The sequence below is a fragment of the Pogona vitticeps genome, chromosome 5 (assembly GCF_051106095.1).
Source record: "Pogona vitticeps strain Pit_001003342236 chromosome 5, PviZW2.1, whole genome shotgun sequence".
NCBI classification, from domain to species: Eukaryota; Metazoa; Chordata; class Lepidosauria; order Squamata; family Agamidae; genus Pogona; species Pogona vitticeps.
Genome location: NC_135787.1, coordinates 14,593,741 through 14,620,073, shown reverse-complemented (window position 1 = coordinate 14,620,073; position 26,333 = coordinate 14,593,741). Strand labels below are relative to the sequence as shown.

The following is a 26,333-nucleotide window of genomic DNA, read 5'->3' as shown; positions in this document are numbered from 1 at the left end:
AACAGCTGATCTGTGGTTCGCAAAGCGGCTTTCCTATGGCCGATCTTTGCTAGACAATGACGATTCTTCCCCATTGGAATGCATTAAACAGGTTTCAATGCATTCCAGTAAGGAAATGCTTTTCGCTAGACAATGATTTAGCTAAACAGCATTTCAGTGGAACGGATTATCATCATCTAGCAAGGCACCACTGTATACTGTATTGTTGTTGTTGTTGTTGTTGTTTAATTGTTTAGTCATGTCCGACTCTTTGTGACCCCATGGAGCAGAGCACGCCAGGCCCTCCTGTCTTCCACTGCCTCCTGGAGTTGGGTTAATGTTGGTAGCTTCGATGACACTGTCCAGCCATCTCATCCTCTGTCATCCCCTTCTCCTCTTGCCTTCACACTTTCCTAACATCAGGGTGTTTTCCAAGGAGTCTTCTCATAAGATGGCCAAAGTATTGGAGCCTCAGGTTCAGGATATACACTATATATAAAAATCTAAACATAATTGTTATTATCTAACGACATCTAGTGGTTAATTTTGCAAACAACACTGTGGTGCCCGTAGAAGCCATATTATTTTGTTTATGGGCTAGACTAGAATATATTGTTAACAATTAATTATTCATTCATAAGTGCTTTATTTTTCTTTCCATCAGGATGCATAGGTAGCAGTAGTGTTATAAATTTAACAAACTAGCACAGGAGTGGAATGAAGGAATGTCCATCCAACCAACCGCTTAAAGGAAGTTGAATATAATTTTATTGCAAAAAGATTTGTTATATAGTGTTTTGGCAATAACATGTTAAAGCAACAATTACATCTTTTAAATAAAATTGTGGGAGAATGAAAACTGATCAAAAAACCAGTTTGTAAATGTGTCCTGCAAGAACAATAGGAGAGCAGGGCTCTAATAGCTGTGTTGAAGAGGTCCACTCAGCAGCTTTCCTGGAAAGCTCCAACTTCTGATATCCCCTTCTCTATCCAATGATGAAATGAACAGAAGCTCACTCTCTTTGCCAGCTGCCCTGTCCTATTGCTCGGGCAGTGCTTTCTATTACTCCTCAGTGTGGTCACATTAAGGGCAGACCTTAAGCTCGCATGGAAGCTTCCTTCCCCTCTCAAGGTACCAGAGTTCCACAATCCTAGATTTAATCATGATAAATGCGTGCCGCCAAGTCAATTCTGACTTTTGACTGTCCTTTCCAGGATACAGAGGAGTGCAAATCATATTTCCTTTAAGCACCATTGGGCTGTATCCATCATTTTGCTCCTCTGAAAAACATGACAATATGGAAGCCCTCTTTCATAATATAGGCAAGTAATTTGGTTGTCTTGTCTGTCTTCATAGGCTTTGCAAATCAATGAATTTACTGGGCTCAACTTTTGCGAGGACAGGACGGAAGCAGTCAACGTGTCATGTCTCACTTCTAGTCCATTTACAATGTAAGCATCACAATGCAAACTGTTGCATTATTCGATAAGCTAAACATAAAGTGCATGGATTTAACTGTTCTTCCTTGTCCACTAATCACTATAATTTACCTTCTTCACTTTTTTCTTTATATACGTAGTTGTGATGCTTGCTAGTGGCCACAGAACCCATAGATGTAACTTTGTAACCTTTTACAAAAAATAAAGGATAAGCACATCCTTGATGCCCATCAAACTGCAGGATAGCTCAGTGGTTTAGCTCTCTGGCTGAGGAACCAGAGGTTAGGAGTTTGATTCCTCACTGTGCCTCCTTGACAAGTGCTGGACTTGATGAGCCACAGGATCCCTTCCAGCTCTGCAGTTCTAAGATGGTGATAATGATTATACAATCATGCCCCGCTTAATGACTGCCCCACATTACGATGAATACGCTTTATGACGATCTTTTTGCAATCTTTTTGCGATCGCAAAACAATGGTCTAAATGGGGGAATTTCACTTAGCGATGATTGGTTCCCTGCTTCAGGAACCGATTTTCGCTTTACGACGAGCAAAAACAGCTGATCGTTGGGTTTTCAAAATGGCCGCTGGGTGCTTAAAATGGCTGTGTTTAGGGACTGATTCCCCACTATACAGGCAGTGAAAATGGCCACCGTATGGGGGATTTTCACTGGACGGTGAGTTTTTACCCCATTGGAACGCATTGAACGGGTTTCAATGCGTTTCAGTGGGGTTTTTAATTTCGCTTTACAATGTTTTTGCTTAACGGTGATTTTCCTGGAATGGATTATTGTCGTTAAGTGAGGCACCACTGTAAACTGTTACTCTTGAATGGGAGTAAAGCTCTAGAATGCAATCCTAAATAGCCAACGTAGCAGAGCTGATACTAGGCTAACTGAAATGTGCTGAATTGAAACCCCATTCAGTCTTTCTAGTTTATAAATCCTTCTAAGGCTCAAGTTCATGCTCCTTCCTCTACTGCCAGAGGATATGTTCACTTCTGCTTTTAACAAATATCTTTTTTCAGCCATATTCTTTTTTCCCCCCAGTCACATGAGTTACAGAGATACTGTAAAACAATATTGAGACTGGGTTGGGAATATACCAGCTATAGCATGAAATAAGTTTATAATTTATCTCTAAAAAGATCCCAACTGCGGAATGATTTAACCACTCCTAATGGGAGAGAGGAGGTCCCAGAAATGGGATCGCTGTGGAATGGGGTGAGGGAATCCTCATCTTCTGTTCTAGAGGTTTAGCACAGCATCAATCCGGACAGACTACAAATGACGTCTTCCATCTATTCTACCTCTGGTCATTCTTTTGAATCACTCTAGGTTACAGCAAAATAAGGTAAATTAAGCACAGTGCATTTCTAGTAGGTGTTTGACTAACTTTTGTCCTGTCTTTGTTAGATGCACCGGAGAAGAATATCTAAAGATTCAAGGAATCCTTGCAACTCCTTGGGGCTTCTGGAAGAATTTCGTTGCACTTATATGCATGACACTTATTTTTCTTACCATCGCATATCTGAAATTGAGATTTCTAAAGAAGTATACTTAAATGAATGGGTTGAATATATCTACTGCACTTTTATAATAAAGATGTAATATTTGTAAAGTATAGAAGTCATTAAATACCTCGCTTATTTATCCATGTTCACTTCCAATCATTTTAACTAAGTAACTAATTAGATGGGAAGTTGTCCCAGGCTGATGTGGAATTTCCTATGATGCGGCCCAGCACTTTGTACCAATTGAATCTGCTGTTGTCATTCATACAACAGTATGTTTAATCACCCCAGGAAGGTGGGTTACAAGTGTCCACATAGCAGAGGGTCTCTTTTAGTACTTTTCTCCCTGTAGGTCTTCATGGTCCTCTGCTATCCAAGCTCCCTTTCTTACCAGACCACTTCATTTGCTCCGTTCTTGAAATGACCTAGTGTTGAACTGACAGTGACAGTTGAAGCTTTCCTTGGTCTGCCCAAATCTCCATGTACAGAGTTGTGTGTATTAGTCTCTGTCTTCTGCAAAGGAAAGAGGCAAAGAATCCTGCTTTTTTTTCCATTCCAGGGCGGACCAAAAAGTTTCATCCAAGCAGGATTTTTCAAAAAGATGCGTACAAACATGGATGCGAGCCAAAACTGTGGCTTAAGGGTTGCTCTAAAAGGAAGACTCCTAGCAGTGAAAATACAGCTTTGGAGGCTGCATTGAATGAGGCTTATGTAATCTAATCAACTGAAACCCTCCATCAATTAACAGTGAGAACTGTCTGTCTTGTCATGCTGAAAACTGCAATTGTGCCTGGAACAGTCCAATCTCCTGTGCCTATTTTTTTTTTCAAAAAAAGCATGTGGGTTTGGGGATGAAAGACAACATATTAACCCTTTTCGTCACCGTAGTCCAGTAAGAATTCTCCAGCTGATGGCATTGGATGCTTTGCCTCTATTGCAAATAAACTTAAGTAATTCTAAGCAAACCCTTCTCCAGTGGACCCAAACTGTATCCTCCAACCCAAGTATTTGTTGGAAAAAAGCAGAGGCATACACGTACAGTGAAGAATACCGCATCTAGTTTGCCTTTCATCTAAGCGTAAATTCTCATAGACATCAGGCAGTGTGAGAAAAACCAGGACTATTTTATGTTGTGGAACACATATATTTTCCATTTCCCCAAAAAGAAATTAAAGCCTACATATTGTGCGCTAATAGGAACTGTAGCCTCCAGTAAGGTTCTGGTGAAGGGAAAGTGATGGATCTAATAATCATAGGAAAATAAACAGCACCCAGTTTGTGGCTTGGTTGAGTGTCAACCAATCATACCGAAACTGTACTATTCAGATAGAAATATTGAAACCTTGACTCCTCATTTCTGTTAAATGCTTCTAATACAAAGCAGAACTTTAAAAAGGAATTGGAGTTTCACAACTACATCACAGCAGCTCTCAAGTAAAGATACAAATCTCAGTCAACAAGAAAAGTTAAATATACAACAACCAGTAGATCTTTGTAAATTGTTTCTGCAGACAGAAGCATTTTGTTTTGTTGTTTTTGTAGTTGACCACAAAGAAAAATTGTACTTTGAGTACTGAGTCCCAGATTATTATCCCCTTCCTTGAAAATGGAAACTCATCTGCCCAACACTCTACTCCAAAGAACACACATGCTACTGTAAATCATATAAAAAGTTTATTAGGTGGAGAAGTGGTCACTTGATACATCTTTGATCACTATAGAAGACTTAACAACTAGAACACTGTTTATACTCTTTGATATAAAGACATTAAAAAACCCACAGAATAGTACAGTAATTCACAAATTACCCTTAGATGGGGGAAATGAAAGGATACAAAAACAGGTACCTTATCTGCCATACCATAATTGTATGTACATTGTCATTTTGCATGGATAACCCATGAAAGCCTATTGCACTTCAAAATGAAGTTTGTTATAAAGTAACAACATGTTACAGAAATATCAACTAATATGATTATGAATACTAATGTTTTGTTTTTCATAAAAACAGCTGCAAATGGAAGATACTGTGACTGCTATCAAAAAGGCCACTTAAAAATGTGCACATCAAAGCTGTGGCAAGACAATATATCCATCATCTTTATAAAAGGATAGGCTCGCTAATTTCACCCAGCCAAGCTGTGATATCAACCATAGAAAGAACTTTTCCCATCAAATGGACAAAAGCTCTTAATAGAAACCTAAGGTCTCAGACTGTCGGACGGTTTAAAGCAGTCTTCATACCAAATTAGTTCTACAATATTTACTTGTAGATAAACTCCACTGAGCTCACAGGCACTTACTTTTAGGTGAAGCTATGATTATGTTCTACATTAGAAAAGGGACTTGTGGCTGCTACCTCCAGTATTAGAGGCAGTATGACTCATAATGTCAACTCTTGGGATGCAAGAGTAAGAGGCTGCTGTTGTCCTGATGTCTTTTTGCAGGAACACAATGGGAACTAGCTGGTCAGGGCAGACCACAATGGTGGTCTAGACAAGCCTTGACTTCATCTAGCAGTACTCTTACATGAGAACAGGTACTGTGCTTCACAGCGGTCAGTGGAAAACAGGTGGGACTATATTAATCAGAACAATATAGAAAATAAAGGAATTTCAAATTCTGCTAGATCTAAATCAAATATCAAAACATCAAAATAAAAATGAGGAGGTACAGTAGTTTTTTGTTTGTTTGTTTGGCAAATGGTTCTGATAATCATTTAACATAGTACCCTCCCCACTTGACAGCGGAGATAGCAGCAATTTAATCTTTGGTTTGGATAATCTTCTTACCACTTTTTCCATAAAGATATCATCACCTCTGCATTTTCAAGCAGGGGAGATTTACACATTTACTGTGTGTGTGGCTGTTCCAAAGGCTAATTAACTGGATTGGAGAGGAGCCCTATATATACGTTTTATTTTAAAACTGTTCTCTTCCCGTTTCTTTCTTTCTTTCTTTCTTTCTTTCTTTCTTTCTTTCTTTCTTTCTTTCTTTCTTTCTTGGATGAGAATATGTGAGCTTTGAAATCACACAAAAAGCTGCACTACATTCAACTGAAGGAGTGAAAATTGGTGGAAGAAAAATTCAAGATATACAAATAATGCCATATTATTGGCAGAAAGAAGCAATGACTTGAAACAACTATTGAAAAATGTTAAAGAAAAGTGTACAGAAGCAGGAACAAACATGAATATAAAGAAGACCGAAATTGTAACAATGAAAACATTGCGTAAGTTTAACGCTGAAAATGAAGAAATCTAAATGGTCAAAGGTTTACTATAAGCATAGTTCCATCATTAATCCAAAGGGAGACTGCAGTCAGGAAACCTGAATAAAACTCTGACTTGAATGCACAGCTATGAAGGAACTAGAGCAGATCCTTAAAGAGTCAGGATGTATCATGGAGGGCCAAGGCCACAATTGTATGGATGTGAAAGCTTGACAATGAAGGATTTACATGGGGAAAAACCTGTGATGTGATGCTGGACTATCAGAAACACACAAAAGGGGGTGCTAGATCAAATCAAATCCAAACTCTGCTTAAAAGCCAAAATAACTAAACAGAGCTACTACATAAGACAAGACTCACTGGAAAAGACTATGGCTGAAACCCAGTAGTCATTCACAACCAGTGTAGCCTATTGAATCAGTGGGGATTTGGAGAGTGATCCTACTCTAGTTGTGATTTACTACTGATTTCAGTCACTGTTTGGGAAAGTGGAAGGTGGCAGGAAAAGAGAAGACCAAGTATTAGACAAATTGATTCAGTAAATGAAACCACAGCCTTTAGCTTGCAATATACAAGCAGAGCTGTTAGTGATAGAACATTTTGGAAGCCTCCGATTCATAGTGCCAATGCAAGTCAAAAGTGACTTGACAGTACATATAAAAGCACCAAACATCTATAATACAGTTTTTTCCCTCACTTCTGGAGAGTTACGTTTTAAAGGAGAAAAAAGCCCAATCTCAATATATTATATATCTGATCCCTATATGTGCTTATGTAGAAACAGCTAGTTACTATGCAATCCTATGTATGTTTACTTGGAAATAAGTCCCCTTGAGGGCTCTCTGTCAAGTAAATGTGTCCCTGAATGAAGCACTAGGCACTGAGCTAATAATTAATTTCCCTTATCTATCTATTTCTTCCGATAGATGAAAGTCCAAGCGTCTTGAATGGAATTTAAGTCTTATTTTATAAAAAAAAATCTAGCTGTCAAAAGGCCAGCTGAGACATCTCATAAATTTCTAAAACAAAGGCAGCTAACCTGCTTACTGTGCTTTCCTTGTGTCAAAGCATTTTATCACCTTCATTAATTGCGACAGGTTTTGTAAGCAAAATACAAATGCTACTAGACATGTATGTTGCTTCCACCATTTCCAGCTCCTCCTCCATCAACATCTTCTGTGGACTGGGAGGAAGAAGGCCGGGAACTCCTAGCCCGACACTGCCCATTGAGCCCTCCTGGGGTTCCCAATCGATGGCTCGCTTGGGATGCGGTGTCATCTGATTCCCAGCGCTCCAGCTCTTCCCGTACCAGTCTTTCCATCTGATCCCTTTGAATCTCACTGTCCCGGCCCAGCCTTTCATCCTAGAAACAAACATCATTGAGGATCACAGGGAGATTGCCAAAACCTCCCCCCCCCAAATCATTGTGCCTAGTACTTAATTTAATTAGAAAATATAAACAGTGTTAAAAGCATGGGTGCCACAAGATAGATCACATCAATCTGTTCACCTTTTTTTTTTGAGAAGTGAATTTACCTCTGCAACCCCATCCAGTAGCTTCCCCAAGACCTCTTTCCTTTTCAGTTTTGCTCTCTCCATGGTTTCCAGTTTCACAATGACAGCATCAATCTTGGAAACAATGCTGCCTATGGAATGCTCCATGCGATCCACTCGCCGCACCAACCTAGAATCAAAAACACTTTTTAAAGGTGTCCACGGTTAATGCTGTTATCATACTTCACACCATTCAATCCCTCACATCTTTAGCTTAAAAGGTCTCAAAGATCATATGGGCTGATGAAAGAATAATGGGATTTAAAGCAATATATTCATTTTCTGCAAGAGATGGAGGAGATCTTTGGACAGGTTGCTCCTCCCCCTTGTTCTGAGAGGCTGGAATATGCAACCTGCTTCCAGTTTTGGAAGGTGCCACAGCAGAACAGACTAAACAGGCAGAAAAGATACTCCTCAAGAGATGCAGAACTATGGGAACAAAAATTATGACTCAGAAGCTATAACCAAGAAGCATCATGGAACACCAGCATGGGTTAGAGATACATGTTAACTCCTGAGCCCCATGCAGCAGCAAGGGGAAACCACTCTAATGGTAGGGAGGGTATCCTCCTTCCACTGAAGCCAATGAACATGGAATGTATTTCTAACTACAAAGGACATCGTTGTTCTAAGATAACACAGAATTTGTGTTCAAGTGGAAGAAGAGGAAAGGCAGCTCCCAATGCTCTTGGACTGCTCTTAATTAAGTAAGCTAGAATCCTCTTCCTCGCATACAGTGATGTAAAACCAAGAGTGTAAAGCATAGCAGTGAATTGCTGCTGGTTAAGAAGTCAATGACTGCATTTCCCATTGTGTACTACTCATGCCATTTCGTGTGTGAAGGGGAATGCAAGCACTGACTTTTTAAATAGCAGCAATCTGCCATTGTGATTTATATATGTGACTTATATTGGCATATGTAAGTGACAGGATTCTTGCTGCATAATTTTTTTGGAACACTTGCTTGTTCCAAAGATTCTTACAGGAAACAAAAAAACCCCCTCAGTCTCTAAATCCTGATTTGTTTTCTGCAAGGTATTTATGTTTCCAGCTGAAAACACCAGTGCAGATATGCCTCATCCTAAGAATGCATGCTCTTATCTGATTTAACCTACATACACATACATATGAATTCTGGTTTCTAGATACACAGCTTGAAGTCAACTCATTCTTCATAAAAAGGATGTGTTTCATAAGCAATAGTCAATCTTGTGTAAATAGTAAAGGTCCTTAAAAAAACCAACAACAGAACACCATAATAACTTACACTTGAAACTCTTCATATGAAACTCCACTTGAGCTGCTACCTCTCCTCCTGGAGCTATGTCCACTGTCATCATCATCATCCTCTTCAGAGTCATCAAGGCTTCGTGGAAAGCTACGGCTACTTAATGGACGGTTCAGAGAGTTTCTATCCAGTTCTAAGTCCTCCTTAGTGAAAACAATAAACATGATTAAGCTGAACACAGGGGCAATTTTAAAAAGACATTTAAACTCAAGTCAAAAACAATTTAGACAATGTTCTGGAAAGTACAAGTAACAGTTTTAGATTTAATAAACCCCGAGGGTTTTGTGATATACTGTAAACAGAAAGTAAATTGTATGATACAGTTAAATAAAATCATTTGAAGACAACAAGCAGGATTGTTGATACCAAAACTCACCCTCTCTTTCTCCAAATCGTCTCTCATTTGTTGATGCTCCAACTCAGTCAATTCTTGATCACCATCTTGATCGTATTTTGTAAAGATGGCTTCAATCTCTGCATCAGTGTGTCCTTTTCTGGAAATAAAAGATAGTCTCCAATTTTTCAGCTCTATTTACAATGTGTCAACAAAAGGTTGTCAAAATTTACATAGCAAAACAAATCATACATGTATAAGTAAAAATTAAAATTATCAATAATATTACACTACTGCCTCTTGAACTTCTGCTGGAATCATTACTAATGTGAGCAACAAAAATGTATTGGAAAAGAACAGGCAAAATTCATCTTTAAAAACAAATGGGCAAAGTACAGTGGGAAATAATGGGTATGTCCAAATCAAAGTGAGGAATGTCATGTCATTTGCTCAAATATGACACACCTAAACTTCTGTTATATTCGAAAGCCCACTCCCCATCACGTAATATATCATTTTTATAACTGCTTTATTCTTTCTCAATATTGTTTGTTTGTTTGTTTGTTTGTTTGTATGTATGTATGTATGTATGTATGTATGTATGTATGTATGTATGTATGTATGTATGTATTTATTTATTTATTTATTTATTTATTTATTTATTTATTTATTTATTAACTTTTAATATTGCTTGTTTTCTTATTCTAAGCTGCCTTGGGTACTCTTGATGAGAAAGATGAGGCATACATATTTTAAATAAATAACAATACAGTACAATACACTATTTTTGAACTGTGACCAATAGGAGCAGAAGAGTACAGAATAACCTTTTCTGTTTGCTGACTAATAACACAGCAGACAAATAGAACTGAGACAGATCCCAGTAGTGAACAGGGAGAGCTAATAGGAATTTCATGTCGGAGAGGCAGTAAGGAAAGATAACAAGGAAAGAGTATACTGGAGGAAAAGACAAAAGAAAACGGAAGACTAAGGTGACAAGGGCGGAGACTTATATATTAGTGGATTTTTCCACTCAGATTGTCATACAGAGGAGGGGCAGGATCTGTTCTTGGTCATCCCAGACTGCAAGACATATAACAATGGGCTCAAGTTACAGGAAGCCAGATTTCATTTGAATATCAGGAAAAACTTCCTGTTAGAGTAGTATGACAATGGAACCAATTACCTCTGGAGATGGTGAGCACTCCAACGCTGGAGGCATTCAAGAGAAAATTAGACAATCATCTGTCATATATACTTTAACTTAGATTCTTGCAATGAGCAGGAGGGTGGACTTGGGGGCCTTACAGACTCCTTCCAACTCCATTATTCTATGATTCTGTGACTCACCCCTTCAGATCCTGCCGCAATTCATCAAAGTTTAATTTGCCTCCGCTTTGTCGCAGACTCTCTGAAATGTCATCAACTGGTGTTTTCTTCAATTTTAATTTCACCATGGCATCAGTGTATCCCTGAAAAAAGAAAAGAAAAACAGTATGTTTAGAATATGATCAAAATATGGTGGAAGTTGAAGACTGTCTAAAATGTATCCTTTTAAGGATGCTTACTCTGTCCCTCAAATTTTATACGCTATGAATACAATGACTGTCTTACTTCCATGTGACAAAAGACCTATCAGTGACATAGAATGTGCCCATATCTACTATAAAGTCTATCACTACAGAGATCAACTACAGTATTTCATTTGGGACTCAATGCGGATCAGTACTATCATGGAGATGAACTCACTGTGAGCTAATTAAGCAGTAACATTTTGCAGTTGCCATTTCAGTCATATCAAGAAAGGGCTGGCAAATTTGCATAGTGTTTCTGGCTGTATTAATTACCTTGTCTGAGAGCACTCAAAAGTTCAGGAATGTTCTGTTATGCACGCATGTGACTCCATTTGCATTCCATAAGATTTCACTGCCTTCAGATCACAGTTAAACAAGGATATGCAGAATGGTGATAAGACATCCCAATTTCTGAATTCACGTTATGAATATTAGATACTCTGTAATCATCATCATCATTATCTTAGAACTGCAGAGCTGGAAGAACCCCATGAATCACTGAGTCCATCTCCTGTCAAGGAGGCACAGTGGGGAATCGAACTTCCAACCTCTAGCTCTGCAGCCAGATGCCTAAACGACTGAGCAATCTAGCAGTTCATCAATTGCATGTAAACACAGTACATCCACTAGGATCTGAAGATGTTATCTGATTCCATCTCCCAGAGCAATGATCAGCCAGTGTGCCATACCTTTGTTTGGTGTCTGTCAAGCGGACTATTACATCACAGTCTTAGCCCCTTATCAATATATTCCAGTCCATACAAGTACAGTGGTAGTTATCCTGGTTTGGATTATATATCAGGTTTATATCTACAACAACAAATATCTAAATCGGTGGTTTTGTGTCCATGTTAAGCAACTATGCTAAGTAACAGGATTTCAGCTACTATGTGACTCTTTAATAATAATAGCTAAAATCCAACTGAAAGTCACAACTAGTGTAAGCCAATCAAATCAGTGGCTTTTTGGTGAGTCATCTCCTCCACAAGTTCCACTGATTCAATGGGCCTATCCTAGTTCCAGCTTACTATAGAATTTCAGCCAACATGTGGACTTTAAAAAGTGCGTAAACAAATGGTGGTAATTCCACACTAAAAACTCAAATTCAAAGCAGTCAAGAAATAATGTGCTGTTAGCTGAAGTCATACAAGCAGATGTGATAGATAGTTACCTTTTTTATAAGGTCTGACAGGTCCATTTCAGACTTCTGCTGTGCCATATCTGACTTAACTTCCGAATATGTATCATTGATGATCGCCAAAAACATGTTCTGTTTAAGACAAGCATTTAAGAAAATAATTTATCAAAACAACACACTTTTAATATAATTAACTTTAATATTTAGAGTGTGTTAAGTTTCAGCTTAGAAGTTTCTTCTCAATGCAAATCCATGCACCATGCAAGAAATAACTTGCAACTGGTCTGCTAACTGGACCTACAGTTAAAGCAAAACAGCTGTTCCTTGTTCCTCTTAACCAGATTTAACACACCTTACAAGCAGGGTCAGATCATAATCAATGTCTGGGGTAAAAACGGCAGAAGTTAGAGGGCAGGGCAAGCTTGACAATCTCCCTACTTCAGCTTCATTCACTCCAGCAAGAACTGGGCTCAAGATTTAACCTTCTTTTGCTGAAACTAGCAGTTCTATTCACATCCATAACTTGTTCTAGAACTTTGAATTCAGAGTTCAAAGTATTCTTTAAAAGAAAAATGACTTGAATCTCTTGATCTGTCTTGGTTGGCTATAAACAATGGGAGTGATTAATCATAATCTATTGTAAAAATATTAATAATCCAGTCACAAAATACTGATGAGCATTTATTTTTTCATTCTAAAAACAAAATGCTTTCTAAAACTTGTATCTGCCCTACCCCAGCCTAGGCCCACTATGCATACTTAAATGTTCATTCTGAATGGTAAAGATCATGTTATCAGATTAGTGTATGGAAATCTATCTATGCAGGCCGTTTTGATTCTTTCTTTGTGACTCTGGTCCCCCTTTCAACACAAATAAAATACTGTGATGAGACTGTCCTGTTGCCAATTAGCAAGATTATTTTGGAAAACACACATTTTTGATAAGGTTTATTTTTTTCACTTATTGAGAAGCCAAATGTCTTTAGATTATCTCCTACAAGTAAACAGGCACACCACATAAAATTGTCAGTTCCATCTGAGAAGATGATGACATGGAAAATAAAATCTAAAAATATTTTTACATACCAAAAGAATGAAGAACATAAAGAACACAAATGAAGTGAAATAAACTGGTCCCAAAACTCTGTTAGCTTCTTCAATCTTTGTAAAGTCAAAATCTCCCAAAAGGATTCGGAACTGGGTAAAGCTTTAAAGAGGAGGACATAATTTTAACCATGTTAGTAACTGTAGCACAGCAGAATTTTATTATTGTTGTTATTGTTATTATTATTGCAGCCTGTTGCTCATCTTTAATTTTTCAGTATATATTTTTAATGGAAAGTCAGTGACTGGTAGTAAAATCCAACTTCTGTGTCTAACAATTCAGCAAAGCACCATGTGAGTTCAGAGTTTTTGATAAACTGACAAGATTGCAAAGCCACTGAAAAACTGAAGTATTAATTATCTGACATGTCATGTCCAAACTAGGAAACCACACCTCACCATCTATTGGAATTGCTTTGAAAATCTCTAGGTGTATGGATGGTTTGGGAGTGGCATACCCAGCCATTAAGCTAAATGAGAAGAGGGGACATGGCTGAGGAGGAGAAGCATTGTAACATTGTTAAATTTAATTCAGGACAACTTTAGCATTTCAACTGGATTACAGAAACTATATAACAAGTAATTGTAATATAACATACAATGTTTCATTATGTTTACATTTCCGTAAAGAAACATATTTAATGCTATAGTTCTGGAACACTTAATAACATTTATAGAATTTTTACAAGGAATTTGACACAAACATCTCTGTCTGACAAAGACTGACAGTTTTGTAACAATTTGTTGTACTTACATACTCTCCTGGAAGGTACTGAAGTCATCAACTTGTGTTCCAAACACAAGATAGGCTAACTGAGCATAGGCTAAGAAAATGACGAAAAACATAATGGCAAAGCCGAGAACATCTTTGGCACATCGTGACATTGTGGTAGATAACTGGCTCATTGTTCGATTGAAGCCAATAAATTTGAAGAGCTGTTAAGGAAGATTACAAATATGTAAAGAACTACATTGTTCAGAGGGAAAAGACAATAATAGCTGGAAGAATTATGTTGCTCATTACATGAATTGTAATGGGTTCTATTAACAGCTGAAACAGTGAAGAATTTAGTTCACTATTTCAGGGGTAACATCAAGCTATAGTTTGTCCTAATCATAGTTTGAACTTCTGAGTTACTATGTTTCAGACATACAGGAAAATGAAGCTTTGCATAAAAACACCATAGCGATGCATTAAAGATTAATGTATTTTATCATATCACAAGTGTTTGTGGACCACAACCCATTTCCTCAGATGCAGTACAATTAGTGCCATTTCATTTTTCCCCTGCTTGCACTTAGATTCCCTGGATGCTATTCTAAACAGCAGTCTCTGAAAGCCCAGCAAAATTACAAAGCATAGGTTGTCAATTCAGATTTAATACATCACTTTGCCAAAGCTTTCCACTGTGACTTCAGATACTGGTCTTGTGTGTGGCTGCCTATCATAGCTGGCTTGATACTATTGATTTAAACATAGTTAAAATTATAGCTTGGTATTTACACATGAAGTACCTTAGACACCTCCACACCAATATAACAGAAAGAAACTGGAATAACTGGTGCTAACAGACCAATATACATACAAAGTCTAAGATTTTCTTGGACTTCATATATACATGTCCAAGCAAACTTTAGGCTTCTCTTTGACAAAATTTAGTTTTTCCATCACTGAATCTCTGCTTGTGTGCAAACCAGGGACTATGATTTATGACTAACTCAGATCAGTTTCAAAACTGGTTCCTTAAACTAACTAGAGAGGATTATACACTACAGCCTTTGCATAATGAAACCTGAAAGAAAAATTAAACTCTGTTGGCATCCTGTTCCCTAGTTTTCCAGAAGACGAGAAAGGAGATACAATTGTGTACACCTGAGGCTTGCTTGGAATCATAAACATCAAAATAAACCAAAGTTGAGTCATGTGCAAATTACACCATTTTCTTAACTGGAAATATTTTGATAAAACCAAATTATGGAAAAAAACATAAAATGTGGACTTATACATTTATCTCCATAAACAGATTTCCTAATCCACAATAAAGATATAAGGAGCTTCAAATGTTGTATACTAGATACACTATTTACTTGAACTAGATATACGAGTTCAAGTTATTTTGGTATACTATGCCAAAATAAAACAAAAAACCTGCAATTGTATACATGACTGTATTTAAAATTTAAAAGCCTGCACTTGTATACATGACCTTAGTGTGGAATGTTTTGTTTCTGACTATGGGTCATAAGGCAGGATGTGATATATATTTAAAGGAATAATGAGCACAGTCTGTACATTTTTCTTTCTAAGTCACAGATATTAATTTCTTAGAAAAGGAATATGGCCATCATGTGCTTGTATTTGCTTAAAACATAATAAAATTTGAATTACCTTCATCCAGACAAAAAACATGGTGACAGCTGCAATATAGTTGAACTGTGTCTGCCAGTATGCTAAAGGTTCAAAATTTGGAAAGGTATTTTGATTTTCCAGCAGCTTCTTCAGTAATCTATCCACGGTAGATGTTCGATATATATTAATTCCTATAGCTGCCACTGATAGCTGAATGTAAAAAACAAACAAACAGGTGAACATATTGAACATGTATTCGTGAAGGCTTTCACGACCGGAATCTAATGGTTGTTATGGGTTTTTCGGGCTCTTTGGCCGTGTTCTGAAGGTTGTTCTTCCTAATGTTTCTCCAGTCTCTGTGGCTGACATCTTCAGAGGACAGCACTCTGTGCTCTGGTGACAGAGTGCTGTCCTCTGAAGATGCTTGCCACAGAGACTGGTGAAACGTTAGAAAGAACAACCTTCAGAACACGGCCAAAGAGCCCGAAAAACCCACAACAACCAATATTGAACATGCTTCATAGTAAATGTTACAACTTTCTTACATAAGAACATTAACTTCTGTCTATGTCTCCTTTTTTGCAAATCCAACATGTGGAACAACCAGAGAAAGCACCAAAGGTGTCTTCAGCAGTGTAAAAGGGGATCTGGGGGACTCTGACCGACATTTATCAAAAAATGGTTCAAGCACACTGTCAATACATTCTCATTCAACTTTAATGTGTATGTGACTACTGCCATACCAATACATGAAGTGTTCTTACAGAGCATGGATCATTATTATTCTAAATTACTGTTTTATGTTACTCATTAAGCACACAGAGATTTAGCTTGTCACATTGCTCATTCTGCTGGCTTCAAATGTAACTTGCTCTGTTATCACTAAATAACTGTTTTGTTAATGAGCTCATCTTCCTGCTTAAGGGCATAAGTGGCAGAGGGTGGTTTTTCATGCCCTTCTTTCATTGCTTTTAAAGAAGGATCCTAAACCACTGAGGTCAGTGCAGGGTCCTTCTCCTCCCTCCTTTTTCTTCTGTTCCCTCCATGCTTCCTTCCACTTCCAGAATGATGTAAAATGGTGTGATATGATGCAGCAGGAAACACGGTTGCCAAACCTGCTGTACTGTGCACCCTATCTTTCTATAGCACTCAAAATTTGGAGGAACCTTCTCTAAAATGAGATTCTGAAATTTACCTCTTACTCAACTCCAATAATGTAGAAAAATGTGTTACTTGGGATCCCCACAAAAAGGGAACATTTTGGTGACTGTTACAATCATTTTTGAAGGGACCAGTATTACTTCTGCAGCAGAAGTGACTTGTTATCATTTACTGATACTGTACCTGCAACAAATTATCCCAATCTATGTCCTCTGCTACAGTCATCTGGCAGGTTGGTCCTTTCCTGTTATCTCTACCTTCACCTGCAGCTGCCTGCCAGAGATGGAGTAAGGTTACAGGTTCAGGGAGCTTCCATTCCCAGCAGGAGCACATGCAGCTGCCAAAGTGGAGATACTGAACCTACTTCCTGGTATTTTGGGAATTCCCTACAGATATCTCCTGTACCTTGCTTCCATCAGAATTATTACTGAGGACTTTCCTGCCAAGGTCCATAAATCTGTCCCACAACATCACAGTAATGAAAGATTTTTATTCATCAGATTTCACTTACCACAATAATGAGAACATCAAGACAATTCCAGAGACTCCTGAAATAGAAAAGTCTATGGATGTGAATTTCCAGGATTTCTTCTACTATGTAATAAATAATAAAGAGGCAAAAAACAATTTCACAGGCAGCTAGGAAGAAGTCAAAAGTTGAAATATAGTGGATCAGCTTCACTGTCTGGAATTGCCAAGACGTAAGGAGGCCTCCTGTTGGTGGGAACTCCACCAATAATCTGCATTTAAAAATAAAAGAATATATGATATATCTTGTTATTACTATTAACTTTCATTTTTATTGCTGTGAATAGCCCCTCAATTATCTTTTTTTACTGAAAAATGCCTTAAGTACAGCCTATATTATAAATGCAGTATATAATGAGGTCCTAATGTTTTTACAGGCAGCTATGCACATACAAACAAGCCACTGAAATATATATCTCTACACTGGCATATATTTTAAATATATGTCTCTGTCTACAATGAAAGGTATAAGAATTTTGGACTATAGGACTCAACAATTCCATAAATGTCAGTCTTAAATATTTGGGGGGGGGGGAATAAAATATACATATATATAGTTTGTTTTAACTCCTAATAAATACAGCCAAATGTCCAAGTAAACGGGCGCAGAAGTGGGCCATTAATATTCTATATTTATAAATTAACTTTCAAAAATTCCTGACCTACCTGATAATACAGAACAGATTGATATTTGCATTGTACACTGAAAAATCAATAAATGTTGCCCTTGTGCCCCTGTCAAGCCACATGTTGTTTTTAAGGATAGCAATTAATACAGCTGTCTCTTCTCGGCTTCTGGCAAGATCCTGGTAATAGCCAGCTCCACTGTATGTTGCAATTAACCCCCAATGGCTGCTCCCGTTCATGTCCTTCTCACTGGTGTAAGTCCAACTGAAATGCAACATAGGAAACACCAAAGATATGGCTGTCGTAATTTTTAATCAAGAATTCCATTAAAAGAGAACAATTATGAAACAGTTTAAGACTTTTATTCTCTCAGCCTGTTTTCTCTGCAGTGGAAGTAAAATGGGGTTGCAAATATGAACGTACAAGCTATTCAAAAACATATTACAAAGGCTTTTTTGCTAGCAGTTTAATTAATTAGCACTTTAAAGATATCAATTATAATAGAGTATAATAGAGAGAACACAGCACAAACTAATTTACTATCTGGTAAGTCTTGCTTTTGATAGTCAGATTCACTCACTAAAATATATCTTAAAACCACAAGAATTGCATTGACAATAAATATGCAACAAAAATACATACGCAGTTCCATTGCGGAGCCCAAATGGAGCAGTATCCTCATTACCCACAGAGTAAACATCATAACAGTCTTTAATTTCCTCTTTCAAATCTTCGGGAATTGAACACGAGCCATTCCTCACTTTCAGTTGTCGTATACGAGGCACCCCCAAAAGCAGGTTCTCATGGTATATGAAGCTGCTATTTTCTGTCACTGTTTTATTATTGTACCATATTTCCCAGTAGAGTCCATCTAGCAACGGGCCTTCAGTGAACTGAAACAGAAGGCAATTTAGAGGCAATTTTAAAAACAGGTATTCATTTACTTCTTAATAATGGGCTAAATCTGTTAGCCCTACATAGACTAGACTCACTGAAATCAATGGGATTTCAGTTGTGACAAAGCCCCACTCATAGGTAGGCACCATTAAAATCCACTATTAGGTGGGTTTAGCAGATTCATATCATGTTTCAGACATACAGCTACATATTTCTTCTATATATAATACAGCAAATTTCAGTAATATTGAACAGTTTTGAATATCAAAGTGCCTGATAACATCTAACTGTATTTTCCCCAAGATGTATACTTCACAATCATACAGAAAAATACTCACAATTCAATCATCTATGTGTTTATTCAGAACCCCCCCACCCCCCACTGAGATCAGGACTTATTCCTGTATCTTGGATTGCAGCATCATAGGAATAAAGACTGTTTCCAGACTACCAGAGAAGAGCTGTGTTTAGTTAAATGTATTCCTCACTAGAACATCACTTTCCATAACAAATGAATAGAGAAATATACAGGTAGGTTGGCTAACATCAATTTCAAATCTGGCTTCTTTGGAAATCTGGACTAATGCCTATATTAAACTCTGCCAAGCTATATATATCTTTTCAAGAATCTGACAGACTAAAATTGCTTTAGAACTATTTCTGACAATACACATTGCCCACATCTTGTACATATTACGTTAATCTCTTACAGCTCAAGGATCAAATTCTAAACTATACCTTCCAGAAGTCTTCCATTGTGGTCAAAGTTCTGAAGTTGGTCTTCTCCAGCTTTGATACTGGCACATCTAGAAAGAGCTGTGACATTACTCTTGTATAATAATATGTGTTAGAACTCACCATTCCATAAGACACTGTAAAACATTAATTTGGAAGAGAGAAAAAAACCTGTTTCAATTGTATATTTAAAAATTCTTTAAAAACGCAAAACATATAGACAGTTGTCTATCTGTGTGATAGTAGAAAGTTCCTGAAAAAGACAAGCCCCTTGCCAAATGTGTTTTGATCTCACCAGTTTCTGGCCACATGCTGCTAGGTTCCCCTTGACAATTTTTTTTGTCCAGTCGTGTTCGACTCTAGGGGGCGGTGCTTATCCCACATGCTGCTACTAACTTGTTAATTAGGGCACAATTTTTCTGTGCTTAAAATTTTTCTATCAGACACTTCTTTTATCTCTGTTAAAGATTAAGAAGCACTCGCACAAAAGGCAGAGTTAGTGAACTACAATTCCCAGAATCTCTGGACATTGCTAACTACAGCTTGTGAGCATTATAATCAAAGATGTCTGAAAAGCACCAGGACGCCCAATTCTAATCTCAGATATTGCTTTCCAAAATGTCATATTGCACAATAATCAGAACCAGATATATCTGAAAAAGAAACAAAACAACATAATATATATAATAATTTAAACAGAGTAACTAATCTATTTCCAATGTATTTGGCGTAAAAAAGTAACCAGAAAAACAACTCTATAGAACAAAATTGTAATGAAGTGCTTCAGATAAGCCCAGATCCAGTTAATCATTTCAGGAAATTGTTAATGTTTATAGCACTTTCCAGGAGATGGGACTCCAGGCCAACAGTCAGGTCTTACTGTAATTTATGCTTCCCTAGGAAGCAGTGCTATTGGCAGAAGCATAGATGAATTAGCACTATTATGCTCCAACAGGAAAGGGACTAAAAACCCTAATGGTACTGTCCATACATACACATCTTGTCAGCCTCTTTGAATCATTGTAACAGGATATCGTTTATACATTTTGGAAATAAATCACGTATTTACAGACTTTTAAAACAACAGTAACAAAGTAAGAAAACATAATTTAATAGTATCCAAAACCAATTGGAAATACTTTATAAACCCGTCTGTCATGTTTGTGGCACTTGTTATCATTTACACATTTTGGAAATAAAATCACATATTTACAGACTTCTAAAACAACAGTAACAAAGAAAGAAAACATAATTTAATAGTATCCAAAACCAATTGGAAATACTTTATAAAATTGTCTGTCATGTTTGTGGAGCTCTCTTCACTTGTGAAAATGAAGTAACCATGACATCTGAGTGTAACCCGTTTTCCTAAATAGTTTAACAGCATATCCAGATGAGCATATCACTTACTATTAGGATTGCTTTTGGTGCTATTTGTTTCAAAATCAAGTAACAGCTTCCCCACTGATTTTGACTTGGCAATCCACCCCAACCCTTTTTAGAACTGTCCCACTCGTTTTTGGCACAGCAGTAGGGCTACAGGTTCTTTGGGATAATTTGGAGGGCTCCTAGTTATCCCATTCTGTAGCCCATGTGAGTGATGTTATCTGAGGTGACAATCTGTGATGTGCGTGGTGGGTTGTGGCATTGAAAGGCATGACGAAGAACACCCCCCTCTATTTTCATCTACTGTTTTAATTTTTTTTAAATAAATGAATGTTCTTATTGATTCAGCACTTTTCTAGATAAACAAGATTGAAACATTTCGTGTATTATGTGTACCATGTTAGGCAGATGCATTCCTGTTTCACTGTCACTTACTTTATTTAACCAAAAAAAAAAAAAAGGAAAAAAGAAGTCACTAAGGTCCCTTGACTGAATGCTGGCCACAGAAAAAGGAGTGTCGTTAATACAAAGGGAGACAAATTGGAGCAATCCAAAGACCAGTCTCCCTTTTCATGGGAGAAAAACCATCGAACAGTGTGCACTAAAGATACGAATCTTTGCAGCATGAACCGGATCACTCCAACTTCCCTAACTGGATGTGCCTCAGAACTTAGAAATTATCACAACTGCCTAAAATATGATGGCTAAAAAAAAGTATTGCTCCCATCCAGGTCACCTCGAGCTAATTTGTACTCAGCTAACTTGGTGTGCTCACTGGAAGGACAGATCCTGAAGCTGAGGCTCTAATACTTTGGCCATTTCATGAGAAGACTCCCTGGAAAAGACCCTGATGTTGGGAAAATGTGAAGGTAAGAGGAGAAGGGGGACAACAGAGGATGAGATGGTTGGACAGTGTTATCGAAGCTACCAACATGAAGTTGACCAAACTCCGGGAGATAGTGGAAGACAGGAGGGCCTGGTGTGCTCTGGTCTATGGCGTCACAAAGAGTCAGACAGGACTAACCAAACACCAATTTGGTGTCAAATGGAAGAGGGTCTCCTACCTCTCCAACAGCTGGTGCAGCATGTACAGGTTACTGAAATCTTCCTCTAATGCAGCCAATCAGCCGTTTGCTAGTTGGCTTGATAAAAGGGGTAGGTTTTCTAGGCAAAACTGAGAAGGAAAGCTCCATCTACGATTTGCCTGAAGAGTGCAAAAGGAATGTCAATATGCCCCTCTGCTTGGTCTTCCTGAACTTGTATCATTTGTTGCACTGTTCCTGGATGTTACACAGCTGCTGGTTGATGAGGCACAGAAGGAATTTTATGTCAGTTCATGTGGATTTTGCTTCTCCTACTGCACTTCATTCTGGTTCTTTGCTCTTGCATTTTCCGGTCACAACTTTAATGTAAAGTGGTTAAGGCACTGGGGGGCAGGATCCAGCTTTGGGATAAGCAGAATATCTTTTAACTATTTTGGAAGCAAAAGTTTTCAGGAACATGAAACTCCTATACTTGCTTTATTCCAATATGATAGGGAAACAATGCAAAGTGTGTGGCCTATGTGTTTTGCCATAAACTATCACCCAATGCTTTTTTTCCAGCTTGTGTACTCAGGAATGGCAATTCATACGTTAGCAGATATCTAGATATATTGTCTTAAGCCTCACCAAGATATTTCAAATGTAACCACTACATTTGAGTTCATTTTCTTCTCATTATGTGGGTATTTACATATAATCCCTTCCCGTTCACACTCCACCTTCCCTTTAGAAACAGTACTACAACACACTAGACTTATAACCACTTACTTGTTACATATGATATTAATTGGCTATAACATTAAGGTATCAGTAAACAGAGTACTTACAGACAGAAAGGACCAGAAGGAACATCAAGTATGTGATTAATTCTCGCAAAACACTTTTCAGGTATTTCTCTCTGGTGGTAGTTTCTTCCATTAGTCTTGTACCCCACAAACCTCGAAAAAGAAGAGTTACCATTAGACAGTAACTGTGCTAGTAATAACTGGTCAAAATGTTATGATTTTAAATTGATATCTAACCCGTGACATTAATTTTTCCCTCTCCAACCTTGGATCCCCAATTTTATTGCAAACCCCAGAAATCCTAGCCAGCACAGCTAGTGGGTGAAGACTTCTGAAAGTTTTAGTCCAAGAACATCTGGGGACCCAAGGTTGGGAACCACTGCTCTACATCAGTGGTTCTTAACCTTTGTTACTCGGATGTTTTTGAACTGCAAGTCCCAGAAACCCCAGCCAGCACAGTTGGTGGTGAAGGCTTCTGGGAGTTGCAGTCCAAAACTCCTGAGTAACCCAAGGTTAAGAACCAGTGCTCTACATGACTGATTGCTAGAAATTTAACATTCAATTATATCTGCTAAATAATAGATGAACAGAAATCTTCCACAAAGAGGACTTATTATACACCAGGTATACACAGAATTATGATGAAGCCTAGACACTTGATTGTATATCATAGGCTTCAAACCAGAATCCTCTGCAAGCACACAGTGATTTACTCAAAACAACAAAAAGTCTTGTGGAAGCCAAGAGACTGACCAGATTTATTTGGCTTACGTTGCTGTATACTGCAAGCCACTTTTTCAGATGTATGCATCCAATGAATCAGCTTCAACTCACAAAAGCTTATTTCAAGTAGCACATGTTGTCCTTTAAGCTTCCACCAAACTCTTTCCCCTTTTTACTGTAACAAGGCTATCAGAGATTGATTGATTGAGTGATTGAGGGTAAACTTGCAGTCTTTCGTAAATTTATGTGAAAGCAAGCTGGACTCAGTTCAATGGGATTTACCTAAAAATATACAAATACAGAACATACATATTCAAATAGATGACTATACAGTGTGTATCTGTGTTCAAAAATTTGAGTCTGGTTTTCTTGTGGCTAAAACAATGGAATAGCAATGCTCAGTAACTGGGAGCCAGACCTACTATGGTAAGTCCTGATCTTTCCCCTAATAAAAGATGTCTAGGTGTTCAGGTTATTTTGTATGTTATGTGTGTGTTCTGTGCTGTCACATCTGTTAAATTAATATGTCTGATTTCTTTCTCTTTTTTTGTATTTTTCTGTACCATAAATGTTTTGCTATGTAATCCATATATTGCTTCCACGCCAAGAAGTGGAAACAGGATTATAAATGGGATTATAAATCTAATTGATTAGATTAGGCATCCTTCAGTCTAAAGAGACTATGGTAACATGCTCTGAATAGCAGTCTTGGAACAGTGTGGCTGAGAAGGCCAATTCCAGAGTGACAATCCCTTCCACACTGAAGATAGATACAATCTGTCCCCTGTTCAGCTCCCTGATTTTGTTGGTTTTGGGACTGTCTCTTTGCCTTGGCTTGCTGAACAAGTGTCTCATCAAATTGGGAGAGGCCATGCTGCACCGCTGAACACTCCAGGCTGAACACTCGGATGTCAAGGTTTCGTATCTGTTGAGGTCCATTCCTAAGGTCTTCAGATCCCGCTTGCAGATATCCTTGTATCACAGCTGTGGTCTCCCTCTGGGGCGCTTTCCCTGCACTAATCATACAGGAGATCTTTTGGAATCCGACCATCAGCCATTCTCACAATATGCCCAAGCTAACATAGACGTCGCTGTTTCAGTAATGTATACATGCTAAAAATTCCAGCTTGTTCTAGGACTGCTCTGTTTGGAACTTTGTCCTGCCAGGTGATGCCAAAAATGTGTTGGAGACAAAGCATATGGAAGGTGTTCAGCTTCCTCTCCTGCCCTGCACAAAGGGTCCAGGACTCACTGCAGCACAGGAATGTGCTCAGGACACAGGTTCTATAGATGCACATTCAAATCTTATAGATGCACATACAAACTAGGGCTCCTATTCTTAATTTTGCTAGTTTATCTCATTTTTTTAAAAAAAGGAAGTGACTAAAAAGCTTAGTTCATTCTAAAGTATTCTAAATATAAATACATGGCAACAAAGCCCTTAAGTGAATGACACTCCCTCTTTTTTCTCTCTCCCTGAAATGATGCTTGCTAGAATACAAACACACCCCATCTAAGAAAACACAAAATTATGTGTCGTGCTTGTGAGCTTGTTTTTTTCTCTCTCTCTCTCTAGAGTCAAATTTAAAGGAACCGATCTGAACAAAACTCGAGTTTTCTTCTTGCCTCGTTCAAAAGAATAAAACTTAAAAGGGAAACCGGGATCGCGGGGTCTGAAACGCGAAAGAAGGATCTAAAGGAATGCAAAAAACAAAAACAAAAAAAAGAGGTGGGAAATGTTGCTCAGCCTAGGCTGATGGAAGGCCGATGGGTTCCGGAGTTACTCACGGACGGCTGGAGCCTGGGGCGGGATGTGTAAAAAGAAGAAAGGGGGGAGGGGATGATGGGAATGAGAGTCCTGAACGGGCGACGGAGCCCGGCGGGCGGGGACTCACCTCGCAGCCGCCGCGCCAGCCCCTTGGTCCAGGCGCCGCGGTGAGGCGGGGGAGCCGCGGCCTCCCCGTCGGCCTGAGGGAAAGGCGAGGGCCGCGCGTCTCGCCCTCCGCCACTCCCGGGGTAGCGACGGTCTCCTTCCCCTCCGCCATACTCCACCGCCACCTCGTCCCCTTCCTCCTCCTCCTCCTCCTCCCGGTCCTCCCGCCGCGGCCTCTCGCCGCCCTGCCGGCCCAGACGCTGCCTCCCGACCTCGGCGTCCCCGCTCCGGGCGCTGAGGCCCCTGGAGGAAAGGGCAGGCGACGCGGCCCCGCGGCGGCCCCACTCCCCCTCCATTTGCAGCACCGGCCCCGCGGCCAGAGCCCCCGCCGCCGCCGCCTTGGCTGCCTCGTCCTCCTCGGGCTCAAAGCCCGGGTTGTCCCGGCTCCAGGCCTGCCTCGAGCAAGAGGAAAGCGGCGGCGAGGGCGAGCAAGAAGAGCCGCTCCGCGGGTCTCGGAGGCGCCCCAGTTCTAGCTGCTCGAGGCCGCCTGGGGGACAAAGGCCTGCCCTGCCGCCGCCGCCCGCGGTGCCCGCCATGGCCCCCCTCCCCCTGGTTAGCGCCGCCACTTCGGAAAGTTTCTCCTCAGGCGGGCCGAGTAACGGGGCGGGAAAGGAGCGCCGTCGCCTTTTTTCTTTTTCCCCATCCCCGCCCACCGCGCCTCAGCCGCCAGGCCGGAATCCCGGGCTGAGGGGAGCTTTCCTTGGCCCGCTTTCGGATGGCGGGTTGCCCGGAGCGGGGAAGGAGAGGATCCTCGTGCCCCAAGCTGTGGCCATCCGTTCCTTGGGCAGCTGGGCTCCATATCCCGCTCCCGAGCCTATTTATAGCGAAATTAAAACTACTGTATTCACCCCAAGGGACTGGGAGCTCGATCAGAGGGCCATTTCCTCCATATCCTTCCTTGCTGCCCCCCCCCCCCGTTTCAAATTGTTTAGGAGCTGACTAGTAACTCATAACCTTTGGGAATAAAACAAGTGACAAAAATGCTTACTTAATGAATTACAGAATGAGGG

The 26,333-nt window shown here is 39.2% G+C and overlaps 2 protein-coding genes across 3 annotated transcripts in view; one reads left to right on the top strand and one right to left on the bottom strand.

Annotated features, from left to right (window-relative positions):
- Positions 1-3,070, top strand: part of LOC110080522 (broad substrate specificity ATP-binding cassette transporter ABCG2) — a 28,590-nt gene extending 25,520 nt beyond the window's left edge. Inside the window, exons 14-15 of the mRNA XM_073001979.2 lie at positions 1,337-1,431; positions 2,834-3,070. Coding sequence (XP_072858080.2) covers positions 1,337-1,431; positions 2,834-2,981 — 243 coding nt within the window. The 3' untranslated portion in view covers positions 2,982-3,070. The remainder of the gene's footprint in view (positions 1-1,336; positions 1,432-2,833) is intronic.
- A 1,516-nt stretch (positions 3,071-4,586) lies between these two features.
- PKD2 (polycystin 2, transient receptor potential cation channel) lies at positions 4,587-25,995 on the bottom strand. 2 transcript variants are annotated; one of them, XM_073001980.2, is made up of 15 exons: positions 25,286-25,995; positions 22,710-22,820; positions 19,457-19,590; positions 18,464-18,714; positions 17,861-18,085; positions 17,178-17,406; positions 15,545-15,715; positions 13,910-14,091; positions 13,138-13,258; positions 12,085-12,183; positions 10,690-10,811; positions 9,382-9,499; positions 8,985-9,148; positions 7,700-7,847; positions 4,587-7,526 (listed from the first exon to the last, which is right to left on the bottom strand). In XM_073001980.2, exons 1-15 carry the CDS (start codon positions 25,857-25,859, stop codon positions 7,287-7,289), a joined length of 2,889 nt encoding a protein of 962 aa, XP_072858081.2. In that variant the 5' UTR covers positions 25,860-25,995; the 3' UTR covers positions 4,587-7,286. The 2 variants fall into 2 exon arrangements, with proteins under 2 accessions (XP_072858081.2, XP_020652161.3); XM_020796502.3 differs by having other exon boundaries at positions 8,985-9,145.
- Between the last annotated feature and the right edge of the window lie 338 nt (positions 25,996-26,333).